This window comes from Sorex fumeus, unplaced genomic scaffold, assembly GCF_029834395.1.
Source record: "Sorex fumeus unplaced genomic scaffold, SorFum_2.1 ptg000019l, whole genome shotgun sequence".
NCBI lineage: Eukaryota > Metazoa > Chordata > Mammalia > Eulipotyphla > Soricidae > Sorex > Sorex fumeus.
In genome coordinates this window covers 21,613,535-21,638,450 of record NW_026606076.1, presented here as the reverse complement: position 1 = coordinate 21,638,450, position 24,916 = coordinate 21,613,535, and the positions used below count along the sequence as shown (strand labels likewise).

The 24,916-nt window shown below is 45.6% G+C and overlaps 1 protein-coding gene across 1 annotated transcript in view; it reads left to right on the top strand.

The window, feature by feature from the left end:
• Nucleotides 1-232: 232 nt before the first annotated feature.
• Nucleotides 233-24,916, top strand: part of LOC130022013 (zinc finger protein 420-like) — a 61,457-nt gene continuing 36,773 nt past the window's right edge. The window contains exon 1 of the mRNA XM_056112738.1: nucleotides 233-406. Coding sequence (XP_055968713.1) covers nucleotides 233-406 — 174 coding nt within the window. The remainder of the gene's footprint in view (nucleotides 407-24,916) is intronic.

Here is a 24,916-nt window from a genome sequence, read left to right as displayed (position 1 = left end):
AGGCAGCAAACCACACTGGTCACTTTGTAGACTGGCTTGGCTTTTTGCACAGATCTACATGGTGTTTACCATTGGCTGAATATTAGATTGTTTTACTGCTTCCAAAGTGTAAGTCTCAAAACAGTAACCCTCAATGTTTGTGTAGATCCAATAGAAAACTGAATACAATGAGTGCTGATATGCTGCAGAGAGTGAAGTGCTTCCTTGCATGTGAGTGACCTGGACACAAATAATGGACAGCGCAGCGGAATGTGGCTCCCAGAACATAACACAGAAGGGCCTGAAGAATGGAGATTTGGCTATCTATTCAATGTCAAATGAGTTCACCGCAGCATCGCGGTTGATGAACCCCCGCAAACCAGGGCCTCTGAGCAAGGCCAAAGTCAAAGCAAAGAATGAAACCAAGGTGAGTCTTGACGGTACCCAAACAAAATGCAATTTTTGTACCTATTTCCATCTTATTTAATTCCTTCCACCTTGCTTTATTACTAAGAACCATTATTTATCCGTTAACATACTTAGAAGTCCACCTACTGGGACATTATCATAACCATGGTCCAGGTGATAATCAGCAAGCACCTTTCACTTGTGGTACTAGTATCACAGGAAGCTTTCACACGTACCAGGATTGTTTCCTTCCTTACTGTACTTTTGTATAAATCCCCCACCCACGTCTTGAAACTAAAATTATTTTACCTAAAGTCCCTGTTCTGACCCCGGCCATTGATATTATGGAATTGGTTGATCCAGCATAACTTTTATATTTACTAAAGCCTGAGGGAACATGATGGTCTTCATCTATTTCTTCCCTACAGGATTTTCTCCAGTATTCTCTTAAAAGGCCTCATGTGCGAATAATGGGCTTCCCACATTCTTACATACATATATATATATATATATATATATATAGTTTTTCTCCAGTATGAATTCTCCTATGCATAATAAGGCCCGAGGATCCAGAAAAGTTCTTCCCATGCTCCTGAGATATATAAGGTTTCACTGCAAAATGACTTTTCCCATGCACAGGAAGGGCTGAGGACAAACTGAAGACATTTCTACATTCCTTACACTTATGAGGTTTCTCTCCACTGTGAATTTTCTTGTTCAGAAAGCTATGTTATTTGCATGAAAATCTTCCATCAGTTTTTACATATATAAGGACTCAATCCAGGATAAATTTTTCTACACACAGCAAAGCTTGAGGATTGAGTAAAGTTCTTCTCACACCCTTATATATGTTTTGTTTTAGTATGAGTTTTCCTATGTTTAATAAGGAGTTAGGGGGAACTGAAGGCTTTGCCAAAGACTTTACAAACACAAGGTTTGTCTCCAGTATGAAATTTTCTGTGCCTCAAAAGGCCTGTGAAATAAGCAAAGGCCTTGTCACACTCCATACATATATGTGGATTCACTTCAGTGTGTTTTCTTGTGGACAAAAATGTTTGAATAGAAAGTGAAGACCCTCCTACAGTAGTGACACGAATAATGTGTAATTACTGTAAGAACTTTCCAATGCTCAGAAGGACCTGAGAAGAAATAAAAAACCTTTTCACCTACCTCACAAATATAAGGGTTTTCTCCAAAATGGAAATTGTGAAAACTACGACTTCAGGAATAAGCAAAGGCTTTCCTACATTGCTCACATGTGTAAGTTATCTCTCCAGTGTGAGTTTTTTGTGTACTAAGACATGTGGAATAAGCAAAGATTTCTCACTCCATACATGCATATGGTTTCTTTCCAGTGTGAATTTTTTGTGCATAATAAGTTGTAAGAGTCAGATAAAGGCCACGACACATTCCATACATGCATAGGAACTCTCCAGTATGAAATTTCCCTTGTATAAGTTATTATGATCCACTAAAGGCCTTCCCACAGTCCTTACACTTAACCGGTTTCTCTCCTGTGTGGATGTTCACATACTCCCACCGGGGTGATACTGGACTCAAGTTTGTCCTCAGTGCTTACATTTCTGGGGATTCTGTCCAGTATGGCTTCTAAGGGAAGGTGATGGTGGTGAGGACATGGGAAGGGTGATCTTCTGATGAACCTCAGAAGAAATCCCACCTGTTTCAGCATCCCCATGGCAATGGGGGTTAAATTGCTCACTTGAGCCTTTATCACAGTATGCAGGAAGAGATATTCCACCAGGGCTGGCTGATTCCTTGTAGAAGAGCAGAGAAAGATTCTAATTAGTAGTATATGCCATGAGAGTTTTCATGTCAAAAGAAATCAAGCTCTGCAGGTAGGTAGCTGGTGGGGCATGGGACAATGATTTTCTTTGGGGAAGTAATAAATCCAGATGGGGGTGAAAGTAGTGATTCCGAAGCCAGCCTTGGGGATAAAGAGTGGAATTGGCCTAGTAGAAACCCAGAGAGTTGGAGACATGGAAAAGGAGCAAAGGCTGGTAAGAACATCAGAGAGCACGGTCTGGACAATGCTCACCCCTTGACAACACACAAGCAGTGGACTCTCAGCTATAAGGAAATCCCCAGGAGGCAGTTTCAGAAACATGATTTCAAACTGAGTATCAGGCTAGTATAGTGGATTGTATGCAGTCAATCTAGGTACAATGCCCAGAATTCCAAATGGCCCCCTGAGCACTGTCCACCCTGAGATGGATGGAATTTTGCTCTATTCAATCATAAATGTTGCCATTTTTCTTCTAATATTATTAAAGTGACATGGGTAGAATCCAGGACTGTGACCAACCTTGTGAGTAATCACAGTTAAATGGAATTGCCTGATGGGATGTGGGAAGCTTGGGAGCTGACCCATATTCCCACTTATAAAATACTTCACCAAGGGGTCTCTTCCATCCTTTCAAACGACATTCTGTGCACAGTAAAGTTCATCTAAACTGTCTCTAATTGAGACCAGTGCAACTGTAGATCAGGGTAAGGTGTTGTTTTCACATGGCCAACCTAGGTTCAACCCCTAGGATCCTGGAGTCTCCCGGAGCACCAACTGAGTGCAGACCCAGGAGAAACCCCTGAGCATCACCAGGTATTATAGGATAATATTGATTTTCCCTTCCTCCCTGGTCTCTGGGAGCTTGTCTTTGTTTATTGCCCCCAAACCTTTCAATTACCTTTATCTCCTGATCAGACATTTACTTTAAATATTGTCTTTCTCTTCTCCTTAATGTCCTTTGTGTGATTAGCGATTTCAGAGCAATTGCATTTTGTATGCATATAGTAAAACAGTTACAAAGACAAGCCTGTGGCTTGGGAGTTGATTATCTCCAGATAATATCACCTGCTGCACATCTGCTCTCTTGACTTAAGCCTCAGTTGTCCTTACTTCCTTGATCCCCAAAATCAGGGTCCTGATGCATCACTGGATGGATCCAGGGCAAGAGGTGAACTAGCTACCCTGGCATCAAAATGGGCCTGGCCAAAGTACCATAATGCTTATCCATAAGTTAAGAGCATGGTCATGGACAAATTCTGTCATAAATCAAAAAGTAATAACTAGACTTGACCCTGCTGGGATTTGGAGTGATTGATCCGGCCTGAGCAATGTAGTCTGAGTTTGTGGTGAGAAGTCCCCAGGAGTGTCACCCCACAAGCCTAAAAATTTCTAGTTCTGTGTCCATACAGAATGGTAAATATTAGGAAGTAAAACTGTCACTGTCACTGTCACTGTCCTCCCGTTGTTCATTGATTTGCTGTAGCGGGCCCAGTATCATCTCCATTTCGAGACTTGTTACTGTGTTTGGCATATTGAATATGTCAAAGGTAGCTTGCCAGGTCTTTCACAAGGCAAACACCCAACCACTGTGCTAAATGTTATTTGCTTGTCTAAGGAGAGGAGAAACACACATTAAGGTGTGCTTTGCCCCCGTGGGCTGCAGGTGATGGGGAAGTCTGGAAAAACAATTTTCATTATGCTTCCCATGGGGAGGCGTGACTGGGGGGCATGGTGAGAGAAGAAAAAAGAGCAGCTTCAGGGAGACAGAGGGATTGAAGGAGACTGAGAGAAAAGGAGACACAGTTAGAGATGGTTGCGACTTAGAGAGAAGGATGAGAGCTGAGAGTAAGAGTGGCTGGGGAGATTGGAGAGGGGTCTCTGAGAGCATTGTAGAGCAAGTTAGAGAGACGGTTGGAGAGAGCTGGGAGAGACAAGGGATTGAATAAACTGCACCTACTCAGCAACCAGCTTGGCCCTCATTCTTCTTTCGCCGGTCCAAAGCAACAGCTGTCCGGGGTGATAAGTGGCTTGAGAATAACAAATGCAGACAGGGAGAGAGCCACCAAAAGTCTGGTACCCATAGGTGTAAAATCATGTACCCATAGGTGTAAAATCATAGTCTGAAAACCTGGCCTGTAAGCTCTGAGCACTTCTGGATGTGGGCCCAAAACAAAATAAACTCAGAGGAATGACCGTTCAGAATATATTACCAGATTTTACACTTCTGCTCTTGGCAGATACCTACTCATTGCCTTTATTTGGGTAGGAGGGGGATGGCTATGTGGGCTTTTGCCAAAACCAGCAGTGATCTGGGATCGCTCCTTGGCAATTCAGGATGTGAAGTTAAGTCTTTTGCGTTCATGACAAGTGCCCTCCCACTCACTGTCAGCTCTTTCGGGTCCCTGCAAACCTTTGAAATTGCAGCCTATACTTCTGGTTCAGGTTTGCACTGGGAGGCCCCAGGTGCCAGCAGCCCTGCCCTGACCTCTAACAGTTGGGCCTCATCCCTGCCCCCGTCTGTATCCTTCTCACAAGGTTCACATTATTTCTATAGAATTTGAATTCCTGTGGTCAGAGATAGGCCAGGAATGCAGGACGTGTCTTTGCAAGCAGTCTGATATGGTACAGTCTCCTGTACATTGCAGGGTTCCCCAAGCACCTCTCAGATAAGCCCAAACTTCTGCCACTTGTAACCCCAAAACCCAAACCTGCATTCTACAAAACTGGCTGGTGGAGATTGACTTGCGAACAAATTATATATATATATATATATATATATATGTACATATATATATGTATATATATACACACACATACACAAATACATATATATATATGGTTTTACCCTGTGATTCCTGCCAAAAGGTACCAAAAGGTACCCAGTGTGGTGCCGGGGTATACAGGTCAGCCATGTACAAGGCCAGTACCCTACAAGACCATAGTTCTGGCACATAAATTTTTTAATTTACTTTTGGTTGGCCACACCTGATGGAGATATGGTTTAACCCGGCTCTGTTCTCATTGATAATGCTAGGATTGGGAACCCTGTGAGGTTATAGGGATTGAACCCTGATCAGCTGTGTGTCAGACAAGCAATTCATGGTCTGTGCTATATCTATAGCCATCATAAAATTTTTTTATGCTAATCGAGAAAGTTGTGTTCTTTTTTCTGATTAACCACACAATTGTGTTTTTTTTGGGGGGGTCACATCCTGTGATGCACAGGGGTTTCTCCTGGCTCGTGCATTCAGGAATTATTCCTAGCGGTGCTTGGGGGACCATATGGGATGCTGGGAATCAAACGTGGGTTGTTCGCATGCAAGGTAAATGCCCGACCTGCTGTGCTATCACTTCAGCCTTGCACAATTCACTTTGTGTGTGTGTGTGTGTGTGTGTTTTTTCGGGTCACAGCCAGAAGTGCTCTGGGATTACTCCTGACTCTGCACACAGGAGTCACTGCAGGGGGGGTTGGGGAACCCTATGGGAAGTGGGGGAGTGAACCAAATTTACATGTTAACAGATGTTCCTGGACTCTCCAGGTGGCTCTCTCTTGCTGTCCACGTTTGGTGCTCTCAAGCCACTTCTCCACCCTGGTCAGCTATTGCCTTGGACCAACGAAAGTAGAGCAAGGATCAAGCTGGTTGCTGTTTAGTTGCAGTTTATTTAGTCTCTTGTCTCTCCCACCTCTATCCAACCATCTCTATAACTTGCTCTACAATGCTCTCCATGACTCCTCTCCAATCTCCCCAGCAACTCTTACTCTCAGCTCTCAGCCTTCTCTCTAAGTCGCAACAGTCTCCTCTAATTTTGTGTCTTTTCTTCTCACAGTCTCCTTCAATCCCCCTGTCTCCCTGAAGCCGTTCTGTTTCTTCTTTGTCCATGCCCCCAACCACGCCTCCCCACGGGAAGTGCAATGAAAAATGGTTTTCCAGACTACACCATCACCTGCAGCCCATGAGGGCAAAGCAGCCCTTAAGGTGTTTTTCTCCTCTCCTTAGATCAGCAACTTAATTAACTTTTTTTTTTACTTCTTTAATATTTACCATTCTGTATGGACACAGCAATCGACACTTTCAGGCTTGTAGGGTGACTCTCCTGGGGACTTCTCACCACAGACTCAGACTACAGTGCTCAGGCAAGATAAATCATTCCTAACTCCAGCAGGTCCAAGTCTACTTATTACTTTTTGATTTATGACACAATTTGTCCATGACTATGCTCTTAACTTATAGATAAGCATTATGGTACTTTGGCCAGGCCCATTTTGATGCCAGAGTAGCTAGCTCACCACTTGCCTTGGGTCATTCCAGTCCCTTATCAGGACCCCGCCTTTGTGGATTGAGGAAGTAAGGGCAACTGAGGCTTAAGTTAAGAGAGCAGATGTCCAGGAGGTAATTTTATCTGGAGAAATCAACTCCCAAGCCACGGGCTTGTCTTCCTGTACCCATACAAAAAGCAATTGCTCTGAAATAGCTAACTATGCAAAGGACATTAAGACGAAGAGAAAGACAATATTTACAAGTCAAAGTCTGATCAGGAGACAAAGGTAATTGACAGGATGGGGCAATCAACAAATAAAAGCTCCCAGTGGCCATGGAGAAAGGGAAAACCAATATTATCCTATAATATCTGGTGATGCTCAGGGGGTTCTCCTGGCTCTGCATTCAGGTATTATTTCTGTTGGTGCTCCGGGAGACTCCAGAGGATCCTGGTGATTGAACCTAGGTCGGCCATGTGCAAGCAACACCTATCCCAATCTACAGTTGCTCTGGTCTCAATTGGAAACAGTTTAGATGAACTTAACTCTGCACAGAACATCGTTTGAAAGGATGGAAGGGGCCCCTTTATAAAAATTTTTATAAGTGGAAATATGAGTCAACTCCTAAGCTCCCCACATCCCAGCAGGCCATTCCGTTTACCTTATTTACTCACAAGGTTGGTCACATTCCTTGATCCCACATATGTCACTTTACTAATATTAAAGGGAAAAAAGACAACATTTATGATTGGAAAGAACAAAATTCCATCCATCTATTAGTCAGATGGTGCTCAGGGGACCATTTGGAATTCAGGACATTGTACCAAGATTAACTGCATGCAACCCACTGTACTAACCTGATACTCAGTTTAAAATAATGTTTCTAAAACTCCCTCTTGATGTTTTCCTTGTAGCTGAGAGTCCACTGTTAGCGTGTTGCCAAGGGGTAGAGCATTGTCCAGATTGTGCTCTATGATATTCTTACCAGCCTTTGCTCCTGTTCCATTTCTCCATCTCTCTGGGTTTCTCCTAGGCCAGTTTCTCTCTTAAGCCCAGGAGTTACTGCTTTAACCCCCATCTGGATTTATTACTTCCCCGTGAATCTCATTGTCCCTTCCCCCACCAGTTACCTACCTGCAGAGTTTGATTTCTTTTCACATGAAAACTCTCATGGAATAGAATGATAATTGGAATCCTTCTTTGCTCTTCTACATGGAAGCAGCCAGCCCTGGTGGAATATCTTTTCCTGCACACTGTGATAAAGGCTCAACTGAGCAATTTTTCCCTCATTCTCATGGGGATGCCGAGACAGGTGATATGTCTTCTGAGGGCGATTGGAAGAACACCTTTCCTGTGTCCTCTGCACCATCACGTTCCCTTAGAAGCCCATAATGGACAGAATCCCCAGAAATGTAAGCACTGAGGATAAACTTTTGAGTCCAGCCTCACCCCGGTGGGACTATGAGCATCCATACAGGAGAGAAACCGATTAATTGTAAGGACTGTGGGGAGGCCTTCAGTGGATCTTCATACCTCATACACAGGCGATTTCATACTAGATAGTCCGTATGCATGTAAGGAATGTGTCATGGCCTTTATCTGAATCTTACATCTTAGTATGCACAGAAAAAGTCACACTGGAAAGAAACCATATACTTGTACGGAGTGGGAAATCTTTGCTTATTACACAAGCCTTAGTACACAAAAAAAAGTCACACTGGAGAGATAACTTATATATATGAGCGATTTAGGAAGGCCTTTGCTTATTTCTGAAGTCTTGGTTTTCACAATTTCCATTTTGGATAAAACCCTTATATGTGTGAGGTAAGTATAAAGGCCTTTCATTCCTATTCAGGTCTTTCTTAGCATAGCAAAGTTCATACAGAAATGAAACATTATTCGTGTCACTACTGAGGGAGGGTCTTCACTTTCTATTCAAACTTTTTTGTCCACAAGAAAACACAAACTGCAGTGAATCCATATATATGTGAGGAGTGTGGCAAGACCTTTGCTTATTTTGCAATCCTTTTGCAGCACAGAAATTTTCATACTGGAAACAAATCTTATGTTTGTAAAGACTTTGGCAAAGCCTTCATTTCGCCCTAACTCCTTATTAAACATAGGGAAATTCATACTCGAAAAAAAAAAACATACGTAAGTATGTGAGAAGATCTTTACTCATACTCGAGCTTTGCTTTGTGTAGAAAAATTTATCATGGATTGAGGCCTTAAATATGTAAGGACTGCAGGAAGATTTTCATGCAATTAGAATAGCTTTCTTAACAGAAACATTGACAGTGGAGAGAAACCTCATAAGTGTTAGGAATGTAGAAAGGTCTTCAGTTTGTTTTCAGCCCTTACTGAGCGTGTGAAAAGTCATTTTGCAGTGAAACCTTATATATGTAAGGAGTGTGGGAAGGACTTTCCTGGATCCTCAGTCCTTTTTATGCATAGGAGAATTCACACTGGAGAAAAACTATACATGTGTAAGAACATGGGAAGCCCATTATTCGCACCTGCGGCCTTTAAAGAGAATACTGGAGAAAATCCTGTAGGGAAGGAATAGAGGAAGACCATCATGTTCCCTCAAGATTTAGTAAATATAAAAGTTATGCTGGAGCAATCACTTCCATAATTACAATGCCGGGGTCAGAAAATGAATCTTAGGTAAAACAATTTTAGTTTCAACGAGTGAGGGATTGATACAGTAAGGAAGGAAATAATCCTGGTATGTGTGAAAGCTTCCTGTGATAATAGTACCAGAAGTGAAAGGTACTTGCTGATGATCACCTGGATCATGGTTATGGCAGTGTCCTGGCATTTCGACTTGCCAGTAAGTTAACTGGTAAATAATGTTTCTTAGTGATAAAGCAAGGTGGAAGGAATTAAATAAGAATTAAATAGGTACAAAAATGCATTTTGCTGGGTACTGTCAAGACCCACCATGGTTTCATTCTTTGCTGTGACTCTGACTTGGCTCAGAAACCCTGGTTTGCGGGGCATCATGGCCGAGATCAACCATGATGCTGCAGTGAACCCTTTTGACATTGGATAGTCAGCCAAACCTCCATTCTTCAGGCCCTTCTGCGTTATGTTATGGGAGCCACATCCCGCTGTGCTGTCCATAATTTGTGTCCAGGTCACTCACATGCAAGGAAGCACTTCACTCGCTGTAGCATATCAGCACTCATTGTATTCAGTTTTCCATTGGATTTACACAAACATTGAGGGTAAATGTTTTGATATTTTTACTTTAGGAGCAGTAAAATCTTAACAATCGAATATTCACCCAAATAGTAAACACCATGTAGATCTGTGCCAAAGGCCAAGCCAGGCTGAAAAGTGACCAATGTGGTTTGCTGCCTGTTAGTCCCATGCATGCCTCCATTCTAGGGTTTGATATATATATATATATATATATATATATATATATATGCTATGTTTTGTGTACTTATGTATTTTCATTTTTGGGCAAACCTAACAGTTCTTAAGGGTTACTCCTGTTGGTTCCCAGGCCAGTATTAGGGATGTCAGGGACTGAACTCAGGTTGACCGAGTTCAAGGCAAGTGCCCAACCCACTGTACTACCTCTCAGGCCACTGTTGGTTCTGAAACTACATCCTGTGGCTTAGCTTGTAGACATGAGTCTACTGCCCTCGTGTTCTTAAGGTTTAGAAGCCTTTCCTCCTGTTCCAGTGTCTCTCCGGCAATCTGTGTTGTTACTAGATCCGTTCCTCTCTGTATCTCCAGGGCTTGCTTCAGAGTCACTGTGTAGTACAGGATTGGGGTGAAAGATAGCCCCATGACAATTGGGCCCTCGCAAAGCAAGTCCCAGCCCATATCACCGCCTACACCTGCGTCACCTGACAACACCAAGTACCGCCATCTCCTCCTTGCCCCTGGAATTCGTCAAATAAGGCCACAAGGCCGGAGAAGGCCTAATGATGTATTTCCTTGCTCTCGAAATCCGCCTAATAAGGCCATAAGGCCAGAAAAGACCTAATCGGTTGCCCGTTGGGATGGCCTGGTGACCTGTACAAAAGAGAGTAGCTGGTGCTGATGGCTTGTTGCAAAATGACTGGCTGCCTGCATGGAGCATCTAATGTGATAATTCAAATGTATTGGGTGATTTGTGCGCGGGGTTTTCTGAGACGGCAGGAAATTGCCCTATAAAAAGCTCCCTCTGAAGCGGCTCGGGGCTCTCAGCCACTGATGGTTTTTGGTCAGGCTGTGAGCCCAAGCATGCTCAAATAAACCTCTTGCTTTTGCATGAACTTGGTCTCTCAGAGTTTTCCTTGACAGGTGAGGCTGTCCTGAGCTCGGACCCTAACAGGGGGACTTCTTTCTCCAGACCCCCGCTTTGTGACTGAATACTCTAGACACCACTTCTCTGCTCCTTTATGAGATCCAATTCCACTTGCAGTACACTTTTTCTTTTTGGGTCACACCCAGGAGTGCTCAGGGGTTTCTTCTGGCTCTTCTACACTCCTGGTCCTGCTTGGGCGACCATGTAGAATGCAGATGATTGAACCTGGGTCAGCTGCGTGCGAGGCAAATGTCCTATCCACAGTGCTATAGCTCCAACCAACCAGCCTTAAACATTTACCTGGATTTTCCTAGTTGTTTTCTGAGCTGCTGGTGTCTGGCCCTTTAAGGCGGCTTGCAGAAGCGGAAGTGACATCACAGCAGGGTATTTAGGTGTTTGCGTGCTAGAGGCTGGGTCAGCTTCCATTTCTACACAGGTGAGGGGCGAAGTGGGTGTCCCGCGTGGAAGGGGTCTGTGAAGGCGGGGTTTGTGGCAGGACACTATCTGCCTGGCGCATCCCGGTCTCTGCGCTGTGAGGGGCGGGGCCAGGCCACCTTGGAGGCCGCTTTCGGGCTCCTTTTTCAATCCTTTCCCGAGATCCAGGCAGTTCCTGCGGCTCCACGAGGTTTGGTGGGGGACGCGGAGCTTTGGTGAGTGCAGTGGGGGCTGTGCCAGGGCGCAGGGGTTGCGGGTGTGAGTGCGTTGTTCTGGGGATCCCCTGCAGCTCCACCGTGGGGCAGTGGCGGGTGGGCGCGGGGCTGAGCGCGGGGGCTGCAGAGCGTCAGGGCTGGGCAGTCCTGACCCTCCCAGCACAGGACTGCGCTGGGCCCTGTCCTGGGCGCTTTGGCCTGTACCTCCCTTCTGTAGAACCTGAAGATTCTCTTAGAGGGCCAGAGAGATAGCACAGTGGTTAGGGCGTTTGCTTTGCACCTGGCCCATCCAAGTTCGATCAACTAGCTCCACCAGGACGGGTGCCTGAGCGCAGAGTCAGAAGTTTCTCATCCATATCGCCGCTGGTGCTTCCAAATCTATAAAAGGCCTGTTCATTTTTGAGCGGCAGGGGGACAGCTCCCCAATGGTAAATGACACTGTAGCCCTCGGTCACTATTCATTAGTGGCCTGGATGTCCAGAGCCATCCTGTGTGTGTGGATCTAGGGGTGGTTTCGGTTTGCAAATGAAAATTTACTTTTGGGGTATTTTTGGGTTTTTTGGGCACATCTATGGAAGCTCAGGATTTACTTCAGGAGCAGCACTCTGCAATTATTATTTTTTTCATCTTTAGGGGTCACATGACATGCCGAGTATCAATCTGGGTGAGCAAGGGAAGCGCCCCTCCCAGCTTGCTATCTCTGACTCCACGTTGTTGTTTTTTCTAACATGTAGAATTTCTGTACCCTAAAATCAAGTTGAAAATTGCACCCCGACTCTTCATCTCTCCCTGATCAGGGCAAAACGCGGCTGTTACACTGAGTACTGAGAGTTGTGTTCAAATAATGTGTGGGCATGAGCTGCGTGCATTTGGTGGCAATGATTGGTCTCCCCACCGTGGCCGGTGAAGGGTGACAGAGGATTGAAGAAGGAAACAGGGGCCAGGCTCTTGGTGATATGCTGGATATTAACAGTGTTTTAGACTTCTGTGAATTGCTCCTTTTGCTCCTCCCAGAGAAGCTTATCATGTCCTTGCTTACATCCCTATATTAGTTAAAGTTTATCTTTAACCTTTTCTTTGTATTTTACCTCTCATTGTCTCAGTTCCCCAAGTCAGTCTTGATTGCTTATGAGCTATAACTCTCTCTTAATTCTCAGCTTCATATTTGTACTGCTTTGTAGTTGAAGTGTTGTGTATTTGTACCCGCTTTTCTGTTTCCCCTATAGCTTTTTATGTTTTTACTATACAACAATGTGTTTGGTTAAACACAGAAAGACCATCAATGCTATTCTCCTAATATTTGGGAGTTGATTGACTCTGAAAGTTATCTACTCCTGGGAATAATTGCTTGGTCATCATTACTTGACCATGCTTCAGTTGGTGTAGTTCCTGACACCCCAAAAGGGAGGTTCTGCCGTGGAACTTGTATGGACCCGGGACAAGTGGCAAAACTACGTGAGTTTCGAAATGGAACATTCTAGAAAGCAGAAATGCATGGTCTTGAGGCAAACTGTTACAACTTTAGAGACAGGAGCCCCATGGGGAAGGACAAGCTGAACTGGCCTGAGGACTGAGTCTAGGATTTACAGTAAAAGCCTTGCTTGCTCTCAGAGCCCAGAGAATTAAGTGTTAAAATCCTTATTTGCTCTCAAAGCCCAGAGAACTAAGTGTTGGGATCTTTGTCTCGTACTGTGTTTATCCAAACAACTGCAAGTATTGATAACTTATACAACTAGATGAAAAGATAAAAGCAATGTAGATGTCCCTGGGAGACAGAGTGTCTCTTTGAGTGAATCTCTCCCTGAGAATTTCCTCTGCCAAATGTTTATCTGCGTAAATGAACAGTCACTCCTGTGTCCTTAGCTCATGCCTCCTCAGACGTTCTATAAGTATGGTAGCTGTTCTGCATTAAACGGGCCATTTTCACCATCAGGGTTTGGTTTTCTGTCTCCCTGTCTCTCTGTCTCTGTTGGCAAGGGACCCCCATTTAACTTTGTGGACTCACTGCACCCGCGCATTTTACTTTGTGGACTCACAGTGATCAGTTGCTCTTTATTCCATTCTCCTGCGCACCTATACCAGTTTCCCACTGCTCTTTATCCCTGTATTCACCCATGGTCCACAGGCTTTATTCCCCATCCCACAGAGTTAGGGGTAGCAACTACTCAATGCCGTAATAACAATTTTAATGTTATTTTATTGTCAAAACAGGCCCCTTTGGTAAAGTCTGGTTACTACGTACCATGGGATGCTGTGCTACAAAAGTGCAGCCAGGAAGGAAATAATCCCTTAGTGTGTAACAAAGTTTTTGTGATGTCAGTCTATTATTAAAAGTCTATGCTAGGGCTCCGCAATTTAAACTTGATGTGGATGTTAATGCCACAGGGAGTTTGCCAGATGGTACTCCCTGTGGCATACCCAATATGCCAAATGAAGGGTCTCATTCTCCTAAAGAGCCTTGAATATAAGACTTTCTTAAAAATCTCAGTGCTAGGATGAAAGAGATGTTACTGGGGCCTGCTCGAGGCAATCGACAAATAACAGGATTGTCATGATTCGTCGTGATTCGTGGATGTTAACATGTACTTTTTAGATTTTCTGGTGAAAGCCAGGAGGAAGGTGAATTAAAAGATAAAAAAAAATCTCCTTCGCTCAGGGCTATCAAGGCTCAACCTGTCTTATTCTTTGTTGTGACTCTGTCTAGACTTTTTTTTTGCTTTTTGGTTCACACCCAGTGATGCTCAGGGGTTACTCCTGCCTCCACTATCAGTAATTACTCCTGGCTGTGCCTGTGGACCATATGGGATGGCAGGGATTGAAACTGGGCTGGCCCCATGCAAGGAAAAAGTCCTCCCCCTGGACTATCGCTCCAGCCCCTGTGACTTGGTTTTGAGGCCCTTGGTTTGGGGGATTATGGAAGAGAAACAGCCACACCTTCGTTCTTCAGGGCCTCCTGATTCGTGTTCTTTGGAGCCACACCCAGCTGAGTCCTAGTCCTCGCTCTCAGCTCAGTCATCCATACCTGTGGTACTCAGGATCATTATGGGGCACTGTGGTTGGAGTCCCGATGGGCTGTGTGTGACCAGCTCCTTCCCTCAAGCCATCTCTGCCTCCCATGTGTTCAGGTACTTTTTAACGTTGTGTAAGTACAAAGGATAAATGTTTCAGAAAGTGTTATCTTAGTTAAATGGCCCTGGCAAGGTTCTTTAATGGAGTGCCGTGAAGACAGTTTGTTTTTAAATTTTAAACTTTGTTTTTCCCATCTTTTTGGGTCATATCCTGAAATACTCAGAGATTACTCCTGGTGGTACTCTGGGAACCCTGTTAAACCTGGTGCAATGCAGATGTCCTGTCTGTTGTGCCTACTCTTTGGCCCTTATTGGAAACAGTTTAAAAGAACATTCCTGTGTTTAGAAAGACAGGAAAGGATGGAATGGGTCCCTTGAGTCAAATGTCTGACAAATGCCGGGAATATGGGTCAGCCCCCCACAACCCAGCAGGCTGATCCATTTACCTATGATTACTTACAAGGTTGGTTACGTTCCTGGATCCCCCCCCCCCAAGTTCAATAATATTACAGAAAAAATTAAGTGTTGTATTTAGAATTAGCAAAGTCCCCTCAATGTAGTATTCACCAGAATCATAAAAAGGATTCAGGTCAGGACAAAAACGGCTCCACGGTGACCAAAATGACTTTGCTGCCCATTAGCCTCAATTTTTAGGGTCAGAATATGTGATTCTTGTGCAGCCTGGCAGTGCTCAGGACCTACTCCTGGCATTGCTCTCCGATGGTGCTCAGGGGACCATTTGGAATTCTGAGATTTGAACCCAAATTGACCACATGCAAGGCAAGCGCCCAAGCCACTGTACTAACCTCTTGCCCCATGGTCTGGATTTAAAATTGTGCTTCTGTTTCTTTCCTTGTAGGTAAGAGTGCCCTGGTTCTGTATTTTCAAGGGGTAGTGTGTTGAGCATACAGTGCTCTCTGATGTTCTTACCAGCCTCTGCTCCTCTTCCAGTGTCTGTCCAGCTCTCTGGGCTGCTGCTAGGCCAGTCCCTCTCTGCATCTCCAGGGCTGGCTTGCAGTCACTGCTTTCAACCCATCCTGAATTAATTAATTCCCAAAGAAACTCAGTATCTGGTGAATTGTACCAACCTTCCTGTTTTACCTTGAATCACCCCAGCTGCGTTTTTCCTGATGGACTGTGTGTGAGAGCACTGGGTCATTGTTTGACTGACCAATACAGGACCAAGGGTCTTCTTATCCCCCCCACCCCCCACTGTGTGACCCACCACTCTCCACATTCACCTCTCTACACCTTTATCCAGTCCATCCCCTTTGAAGCACAGATTCACCTGGGTGGGCAAAAAGGGTCTCTGCATCTGGACCAGGGTCCTTTTTAAGGTTCAGGTTCTGGCAGCAGTGGAAGTGGCGTCCCAGGCCAGGGACGTTTGGATATTTTTTCTCTTCCCATTGTGGTTGCCTGATCAGGCTGCCATTGCTCTGGTGGTAGAGGAGGAAATGGAGGCCCTTCATGGAAGGGGGATTGTCAAGACCTATTTTTTGTCAGGACCGAGTGGCGGTCCGTGAGTGCCCTGTGCCTCCCGTTCTCCGCCCTGAAAGCACTGGGGCCGCTCCAGCTTGGTGGGGGGGGGGCTTTTGTTCTTGTTTTTCTCTCATTTCGATATAAGCCATTTCCTGAGGCATGAGGGAAGCTTTAGGGGAACCCAGAGGCTTTAGGGGGTGCAGGGGTTGCAGTGTGTGTAGGTGATCATGGGGTCCCCTTTGGCCACCATCACCTCCAGCTCCATGAATGGTCAGCAGCAGGTGGGCATGGGGCTGAGCGCAGGGGCTGAGCTCGGGGCCTGCGGGACATGCAGAGGGCAGGGCTTGGCTGTCCCGACCCTCCCAGCATGGTATTTTGCTCTGCCCTGTTCCAGTGCATTTGGACCTGGCATCACTCACTCGTGTAGAACCTTCAGATTCACTTCAAACGGCAGGGCCCCAGTCCTTCCCCCCTCCACCCCCCCGTTGTTGTCTGTTCTTTGACTGGGTTTTACAAAGGCATGCGGGTCCCGGGGCTGAGATCTCCAAGCCTGCTCAGGATCGGGGCTGAGCATCCTCCACCCAGATCCTCCAAATTCCAGTAGGCAAGCGTCACACCCACCAACTGGCCCCCTGAAGCCGTGTAATCCCATCAACGCCCATGACCCAGAGACTATAAAACACAGCTCCCGGAAGAGAATAGTGCACAGTCTCCTGCCTCCACACCTGGCTGTCCTGGCCAGGGCCCCTTGGAGGGGAATGGGTTGAGTTTCCCTCCCCACCCTGACCAGGGCTCCAGCGGCCGAATACCTCCAGATCTAGCCACCAATATGCTGAGACCACTCTCCACACGCATGAAGGTACTGGCAGAGGAACAAAGGCATGCGGGTCCCGGGGCTGAGATCTTCAAGCCGGCTTGGATCGGGGCTGAGCATCCTGAACCCAGCTCCTCCAAATTCCAGTAGGCAGGGGTCACAACCACCATATATAATGTTTGTTGGTGGTACACACCTGGCAGTGCGCAGAGCTTACTCCTTGATTTTCACTTTGATGGTGCTCAGGGAACCATTTGGAATTATGAGGATTGAACCCAGATTCACCATATACAAGGCAAGTGCCCACCCCACTGTAATATCCCTCTTGTCCAAACTCTGGATTTGAAAGTGTGTTTCTGAAATTGCCTCTTGTGATTTTTCTTGTTGGCAAGAGTCTACTGGTCATGCGTTTTCAAGAGGTAGCATGTTGGCTGGACAGTACTCTCTTATGGTCTTACCAGGCTTTTCCCCTTTCCAGTGTCTGTCCAGCTCTCTGAGCTGGTACTAGGCCAGTTCCTCTCTGCATCTCCAGGGCTGGCTTCAGAGTCACTGCTTTCACCCCATCTTGATTACTTCCTCATGAAACTTAATGTCAGGTGCCTTGTACCAACCTGCCTGTTTGACCTTGAATCAACCCACATGTTTTTTTTTTCCTGATGGACTGTTTGTGAGAGCATTATTTCAATGGTTGACTGACCAGTACAGGATCAGGGCTCTTGTCCTTACCTCAGCCCCCCACTGTGTGACCCATCACTCCAGCATCTTCCTCTCCACTACTTTATCCAGTCCAGCCCCCTTAAAGCACCAATTTACCTAGATGGGGACAGAGGGTCTCTCTGCATCTGGACCATGGCCCTTTAAGGATTCTGTCGGGTGCAGAAGTGATGTCACAGAGCTGGTACTTTCAGCATCCTTTCTATTCTAGTTCTGGTTGCCTGTCTCAGGCCTCCACAGGTCTTGTGGGTAGAGGAGGAATTGGCGGCTCTTTATACAGGGGGACTGTGGAGGCCGATTTTGTGGCAGGATACTAGTGGCCTCCCAGTCTCCTGCACTGTGAGTGGCAGAGCTGGGCCAAATTGGGGGCGCTTTCACCTTTGTTTTTCACTCACTCCTGATATCCAGGTGGTTCCTTAGGAATGGCAAAGGCTTTACGGGGACCCAGGGGCTTTGTGCAGTGGAGTGGGGCCTGTGCCAGGGTGCAGGGTTTGCACGTGTGAGCAAGTGATCATGGGAGGGTTCCCTTAGCCAGCATCGCCTCCGGCTCTGGGAAGGCTCAGAGGTGGGTGGGTGCTTGGCTGAGGGACCTGCACAGGGCGGGGCCTAGCCCTCTCAAACCTGCCAGCACTGGGCTGAGCTTGGCTGTTTCCAGAGCCTTTGGCCCTGGCATCACTAGTGTAGAAGCTTTAGATTCACTTCAAAGGGCAGGGCCCCAGCCCCCTTGCAGCAGGAAACCCAATTCTTCTCAGTGCTTTGTTTGGCTGTTGTGATGGGAAAAGGCCACCCACTGGCTCATTCCCTGTGGGTGGGTAAGGTTTGCAAGTGGAAATTTTTCTTTTCTTTTTTCTTTCTTTTCTTTTTATTTATTTATTTATTTATTTATTTTTGGGTCACACCTGGCGATGCACAGGTGTTACTCCTGGCTCTGCACTCAAGAATCACTCATGGCGATGCTCAGGGGACCAGGTGGGATGCTGGGAATCAAATCTGGGTCGGCCGCATGCAAGGACAATGCTGTGCCGGCTCTGCTATTGCTCCAGCCCCTTCATTATTTTTTTGGTTTGGCTTGTGTACCTTGTGTACCATATCTGGAGATGCTCAGGGTTTACTTTTGGGTCTGTAGTTGGGAATTCCTGTTGATGATACTCGGGAATCATATGGGATGCCAGGAATTGATCTGGGTTGGCAACGAGCAAGGCAAATTCCCTTACCCGCTTTTCTGTCTCTCGTCCCAACTTTTTGTCTTTCATCTAGGTCAAGAATTTCTGCTTCCTAAGGGTCAGTTGCAAAGCACTATGAACACTGTTTCGTGTGACACTGTCCCAACATATAAACGTAAACAAAAAAAATTTCATTGATCCTGACATTGATTCAATTAGGTTAGATGATTTCAATGGCCCTTGCATTCTCAGCTTTGTGGGGACGCAGCCTTGCCTTCATATATGCATCCCGAGCTCTGTACTGAGCTACAACCGAACCCAGACTCGGGTGTATTTTTACGTGCTTGAAACTGATGCTTCCTTTTTCTGTATAGAAATTATTTCCACTTAATGTGTTCTTCATTGAGTTGAAAAAAAATGGGCAGACGTTAATGACAACACTTCTGTCAATTTTGCATGTCCTTCTTCCAAAACTATTTGGTCATCACAGGAAAAGTCATATATGTGTTGATAATTGTATTTTCATGGTGGGAAGGTTAGCCATTAAACCTGCAGGGTTCGACATTTTTTTTTGACATGGAGACTCTCATGAAATCAAGACGTAATCGGAATCCTCTTTTGCTGTTCTCCAGGGAAGCGACCAGCCTCAGTGCAAAGTCTCTGACCCTGGGCACTGTGACAGTATCGAGTGAGCACCAGTGCCTGTATCACCGTGGGGATTCTGAGACAGGCCGGAACTCTTCAGATGGGAAAAGTTCCAAGGCTGTTAGCAGCACGAACAGAATTTGAGTCAGCCGCCATGCAAGTGTGATCATCTGAATATCCACACAGGAGAAAAACTGTAGACATTTAAAGAATGTGGTAAGGCTTAGATCGATCCTCATACCTGATTATACATAGGAGAATTCATACAGGAGAGAAACGCTATTCATCCAAGGAATATGGGAAGACCTCAAGACTTAGTATGCATAGGAAAATTCATTTAGAGAAACCTTATTCATGTAAGTATAAGGAATGTATGAAGACCTTTATTTCCTTTTCAGGCGTTTCTGTGCATAGGAAAATTCATGCAGGAGAGAAACCTTACTCATGTAAGGACTGTGGGAAGACCTTTACTTTGTACTCAGAACTTACTAAGCACAGGAAAACGCACACTGCAGAGAAGCTTTATATATGTAAGGACTGTTGGAAGGCATTCACTTACCCCTCACTCCTTATTACACATACGGACATTCATACTGGAAAGAAACCTTATGTACGTAAGGCAAGCAGGAAGGCCTGCATTATGTCCTCAAGCCTTAGTGATCACAGAAAAAATTATATGGCAGACAGCTTAAGTATGGAATGACTGTGGGGAGGCCTTCATTCAAAGTTGATGTCTTACTAAACAGAAAATTTCATACCAGAGATAAAGCCCATACATGTTAAAAAGGCCTTTGCTCTACATTCAAGCCTTAGTATACATAGGAAAATTCATAGTGGAGAGAAGTCTTACATATGTCAGAAATGTGCAAAGGCCTTCACTCAACCCTCAACTCTTACAATCCACAGGAAAATACAAACTGGAGGGAAAACTCATGTTTGTGAATGTAGGAAGGCCTTTGTGTGCCTCTCTAGCCTTTGTAGTCATTGTAAAATGCACATGGGATGAGTTCACCCCAAAGAACTATCCCCAAGTTCAGAACAATCCCACTAGGGAAGACATGTTTTATTTAGACCAGGAAGGTTAGGGGGTCTACAAAAGTGCAGCCAAGAAGCTAAGAATCTAGCATGATATGCTTCCCGTGACATCATCCTATAAGGGAAAGATACTTGGTGATTATCACCAGGGCTATATTTATGCCAGTGTCCCCGCATTTGAACTTCACATGTATGTTAACTTGTAAATAACAGTCTTGGTGATGGAAGCCAGGAGGAAAGTGACTAAATAAGTACCAAATTTAAATAGGAAAAACCTCTTGGAGCAACAAAAGCTTTTAAAAATTAATGAGACAATCTTACCAACCCTACAACCAGATAGAACAATGTTCACATGAATTTGTTTTCTCCACCTATTGATATTAATATTGCAAATTTGTTATCTCAAATTTTATTTTATTTTTTTTTACCTTTTTTGGTTACATCTGGCGATGCACAGAGTTTACTCCTGGCTAGGCACTGAGGAATTATTCCTAGCGGTGCTTGGGGGACCATATGGGATGCTTGGAATTGAACCTTCGTAGGCCGCATGCAAGGCCCTACCTAAAGAACTATTGTTCCAGCCCTGTTTAAATATAGAATTGTATCAAAAATTGGTGTTTTCTTTTTCTTTAGTAAATTAAATAAATAACCACCCCTCACTCTGGACCGTCAAGGTTCACCGCTGGACCATTCTTTGCTTTGATCCTGGCATGGCCCAAAAACCCTGTTTTCTGGGGGGTAGGGGTGCAGAGACCAACTTCAGTGCTGCAGGTAATCGTCTTCAATCAAAAATCAGCCAAACCTTCATTCTTCAGGCCTTTCTGTGTTATATTGTAGGGCACTGTGCTCAAGACCTACACCTAGTTCTCAGCTCAGAGCTACATACCTGGGGGAATTCTCATATGTTGAGGAGCACTGAGGTTGGAATACAGTTTGGCGTATCTGATAAGCACCTTTTCCACTGTTGCATCGTTGCATATTTCGTATTCTGGGATATTTTTTTTGAAGACTTAGAGTTGAGAATGTGTATTTCCAAAAACTACCATCCTACAAAAATGTTCCTGGAAATCTTCTTTCTTAGGGTGAATGGGAGACAGTTTAAATACATTTTATTGTGCATAGAAGAACTTGTGCCAGTTTTTTGAAAGGGGTCCCTGGAGTGAGATATTTTACAAATGGTGGGGCCATGGGAGAGACCTCAAGCTTTCCCCTATCTTAGCAGGCAATTCCATTCACCTGTGCTTACTGACAGGACAATCACGATCACGACCATCCTGTTATTCATCGATTGCCTCGAGCAGGCCCCAGTAACGTCTTCTTCAGCCTAGTCCTGAGATTATATTCAAGGCCCTTTAGGAGAATGAGACCCATCATTGTTACTGGTATTTGGCATATTGGGTTCACCACGGGGAGTTTGCCAGACTCTGCCGTGTGGGCAGGCTACATTTGGTAGCCTGCCAGTTTGTCCAAAGTAGGAATGAGATAGTAAGATTTCTTAATAAGATGTCGCGGCCGTGCAGTTCCGGGAGCTGGGTTTTTATAGTCTCTAGTCTTGGCCGTTGATGGGATTACACAGCGCCAGGGGGGCGGTTGATGGGTGTGACCCCCACCTACTGGAATTCTGAGGATCTGGGTGGAGGATGCTCAGCTCCAATCCGAGTAGGCTTGGAGATCTCGGCCCCAGGAACCCGCATGCCTTCGTTCCCCCGCCAGTACCTTCAGGTGTATGGAGAGTGGTCTCAACATGGTGTTGGCTGGTCCTGGAGGTCTTCGGCTGCCGGAGCCCTGGTCAGGGCGGGGAGGAAAGCTCAACCCGCTCCCCTGACAGGACAGGGTGGTCTTATTCCTGGATCATACTCCTTTCTCATTTCAGTACTATTACAGATAAGGAAACCAGAAACATTTACTTTTGCTTTTTTTTGAGGGGGGGTCACATCTCGCAATGCATAGGGTTTACTCCTGGCTCTGCACTCAGCAATTCCCCTTGGTGGTGCTCACGCGACTATATGAGATGCTGGGAATTGAACCCAGGTTGGCTGCTTGCAAGACAAACGCATTACCCGCTGCGCTATCACTCCAGCCCCAGAATAATTTACTTTTGGAAGCAGTAAAATCCTGACACCCTAGTGGCCACTCGAATGCTAAAAGCCACTTAGATAGCAAGGCTATAAAATGATCTGTAAGATTTGCTAACTCTGAACTCTGTGTATACCTCCATTCTGGGATTGGTCCTTATGCTAGGTTTTATTTTTTTAGATAATATTTTTTATTTGGGGGCCACACCTGGTATTTCTTAGGGGTTACTCTTAGTCAAAATTTGGGATGCCAGGGATGGAGATCAAGTTGACCAAGTCCAGTGCAATGTACTGTTCCCACCTGATTCATACTTTGCATTTGAAAATGTGTTTCTGAAGCCTCCCCATGGAACATTCCTTGTAGGTAGGTGTCCACTGCTTGAGTGTTGTCAGAGGGTAGAGCGTTGAACCTATAGTATTCTAGGTACTCTAGCAGCCTTTTTCTCCTGTTCCAGTTTCTCTCCAACTGAGGCATGGCGTAAGCTTTATGGGGACGCGCAGCTTTGGGGGCGTGGTGGGGGCTGTAGTGGGGCGCAATGTTGCGGGTGTGAGTGCGTGGTCCCGGGTTGCTGCTGAGGCCATTGATGGTCTCTACCTCCGTGATGAGGCAGCGGCGGGTGGGCAGGTGTTTTGAGGGGTTGAGCTTGGGGCTGAGCACTGGGGTGCGGGACCTGCACAAGGCGGGGAGCTTAGCTGTCCCGATACTCCTGGCAGTCCCATGTTGAAGCCTTTGGCCCTAATCTTGTAGCTGTAGAACCTCAAGATTTGAAGGGCAGAGCCACAGCTCTCCCTCATCCCCCAGTGGCAAGGGTCCCCTTGCTGTTCATCATTTTCATTGCTGCCGTGTTGGTCTGTGACATTCAGTGGCAGTGGACGTGCAGGTGGCTGGGGTTTGCTAGTGAACATGTTCTCTTGGGGCTATTTTTGGTTTGGGGGTTCTTTGGGGGGGGCTGCTGGAGGGGGCATCCCCGGAGATGCTCAGGGCTTCCTCTGGATCTGGCCTCAGGTATGATTCCTACTGGTGTTGCTGCGGGACATAGGTCCACGGAGAATTTACCGGGTCAAGGCAAGTGCCCTACAGACTTCATTTTCTGTCCAACCACAGTATTGTTTTTCTTTTTTTTTCTTTTGTTTTCCAGATAACGAGTTTCATCTCCCTCATGTCAATTTGCAAAGCACCCTCCACTCTTCATCTCTTCCTGAGCAGGGGACCCGTGGCTATTGGGATAAATACTGAGGGTAAAGATTTTTGTTGTTGTTTTTTAAATTTTTCCTTTTTGTTTGAAGGAAGATACTTGTTTATTTTTGTGTGTTGGGGGGGCTTTGTACAGGACTCCTGGTATTTTTGGAAGAAATTTATGTAGGAAGGGGCGGAACAAAAGTACAGCAAATACTTGCGTTGCACACAGTCAACTTGGGTTCGGTCCCCTGCATCCTGGTGATCCTCAAAGCTTCCAGAAGTGAAACCCTGAGTGCATAGTTAGGAATACCCACTGAGCAATGCTTGTTCTGGCTCAAAGGGAACACACACACACACACACACACACACACACACACTTACTTGTACACACAGGAAACTTGCGATTGCAAGAAAAGAGAATAATAAGGATTCTGGGAAACTCTGGAAATACCAGAAAACAGAATTTTCAGAACCCACTATTTTACTATTTAAATGTTCCTCGCTAGTTTGTCTTTGCACATGATTTTTTGTTTGTTTGCTTCCTTAGAATTGTCCTGTTGTTGCTGTAGTTTTGGCCACTCCCTGTAGTGCTCTTCCCTTACTTCTGACTCAGCTCAGGGATCACTGTAGCCAGGGCCTGAGTGGCCAAGTATTGTTCTTGGTTCATCTGAGTGTAAGAACACTCCGCCCCAAAACTAGAATATTTAGAGTATGAGTAGTCTTGAGAAGTTCCAAATGTCAGGCACAGTTCATATTATGGTCCTTAGTAAATCAATGCATTGGTTATTTGGATTTATTTTCTATAAACCTGGGTGATTGCAGCATTTTAAAATATATTCCTGCACAACAGGAGCAAGCATAGGATGAGACTCACACAGATGTGCTGATTTGGGATTAGAGTAAATCAGAACTCAAATGAGCCCAGGTCCAGCGGGACAGAGCTCGGCTGTGCCTCAGGCTCTTCTGGACCCAGAAGTGACCTTGTTCCCATGGACAGAGTGCACAGGCGCATGTCCTTGTCCACCCTGCAAGGCAGTGGCTGAAGGTTTGTCTACCCTACATCCCAGTCTTTCCCCATGGCAGAGCCACATTCCAGGCTGTAGGTCCCAGGGGAAGCACCGCTGCCTGCCTGCAGGGGGTGCTGGTACTTAGGAACGCCTGAGGCCCCTGGCTGGGTCTCTAGGGAATTTTCTGTGCTCCATGGATGAATCTGAGGGTCATAGAAGGCTGCCATTTCCACTGCGTTCACGCCATCTTGATGACTTCCTCACGCAACTCACTGTCAGGTTCCTTGTACCAACCTGCCTGTTTGACCTTGAATCAACCCACATGTGTTTT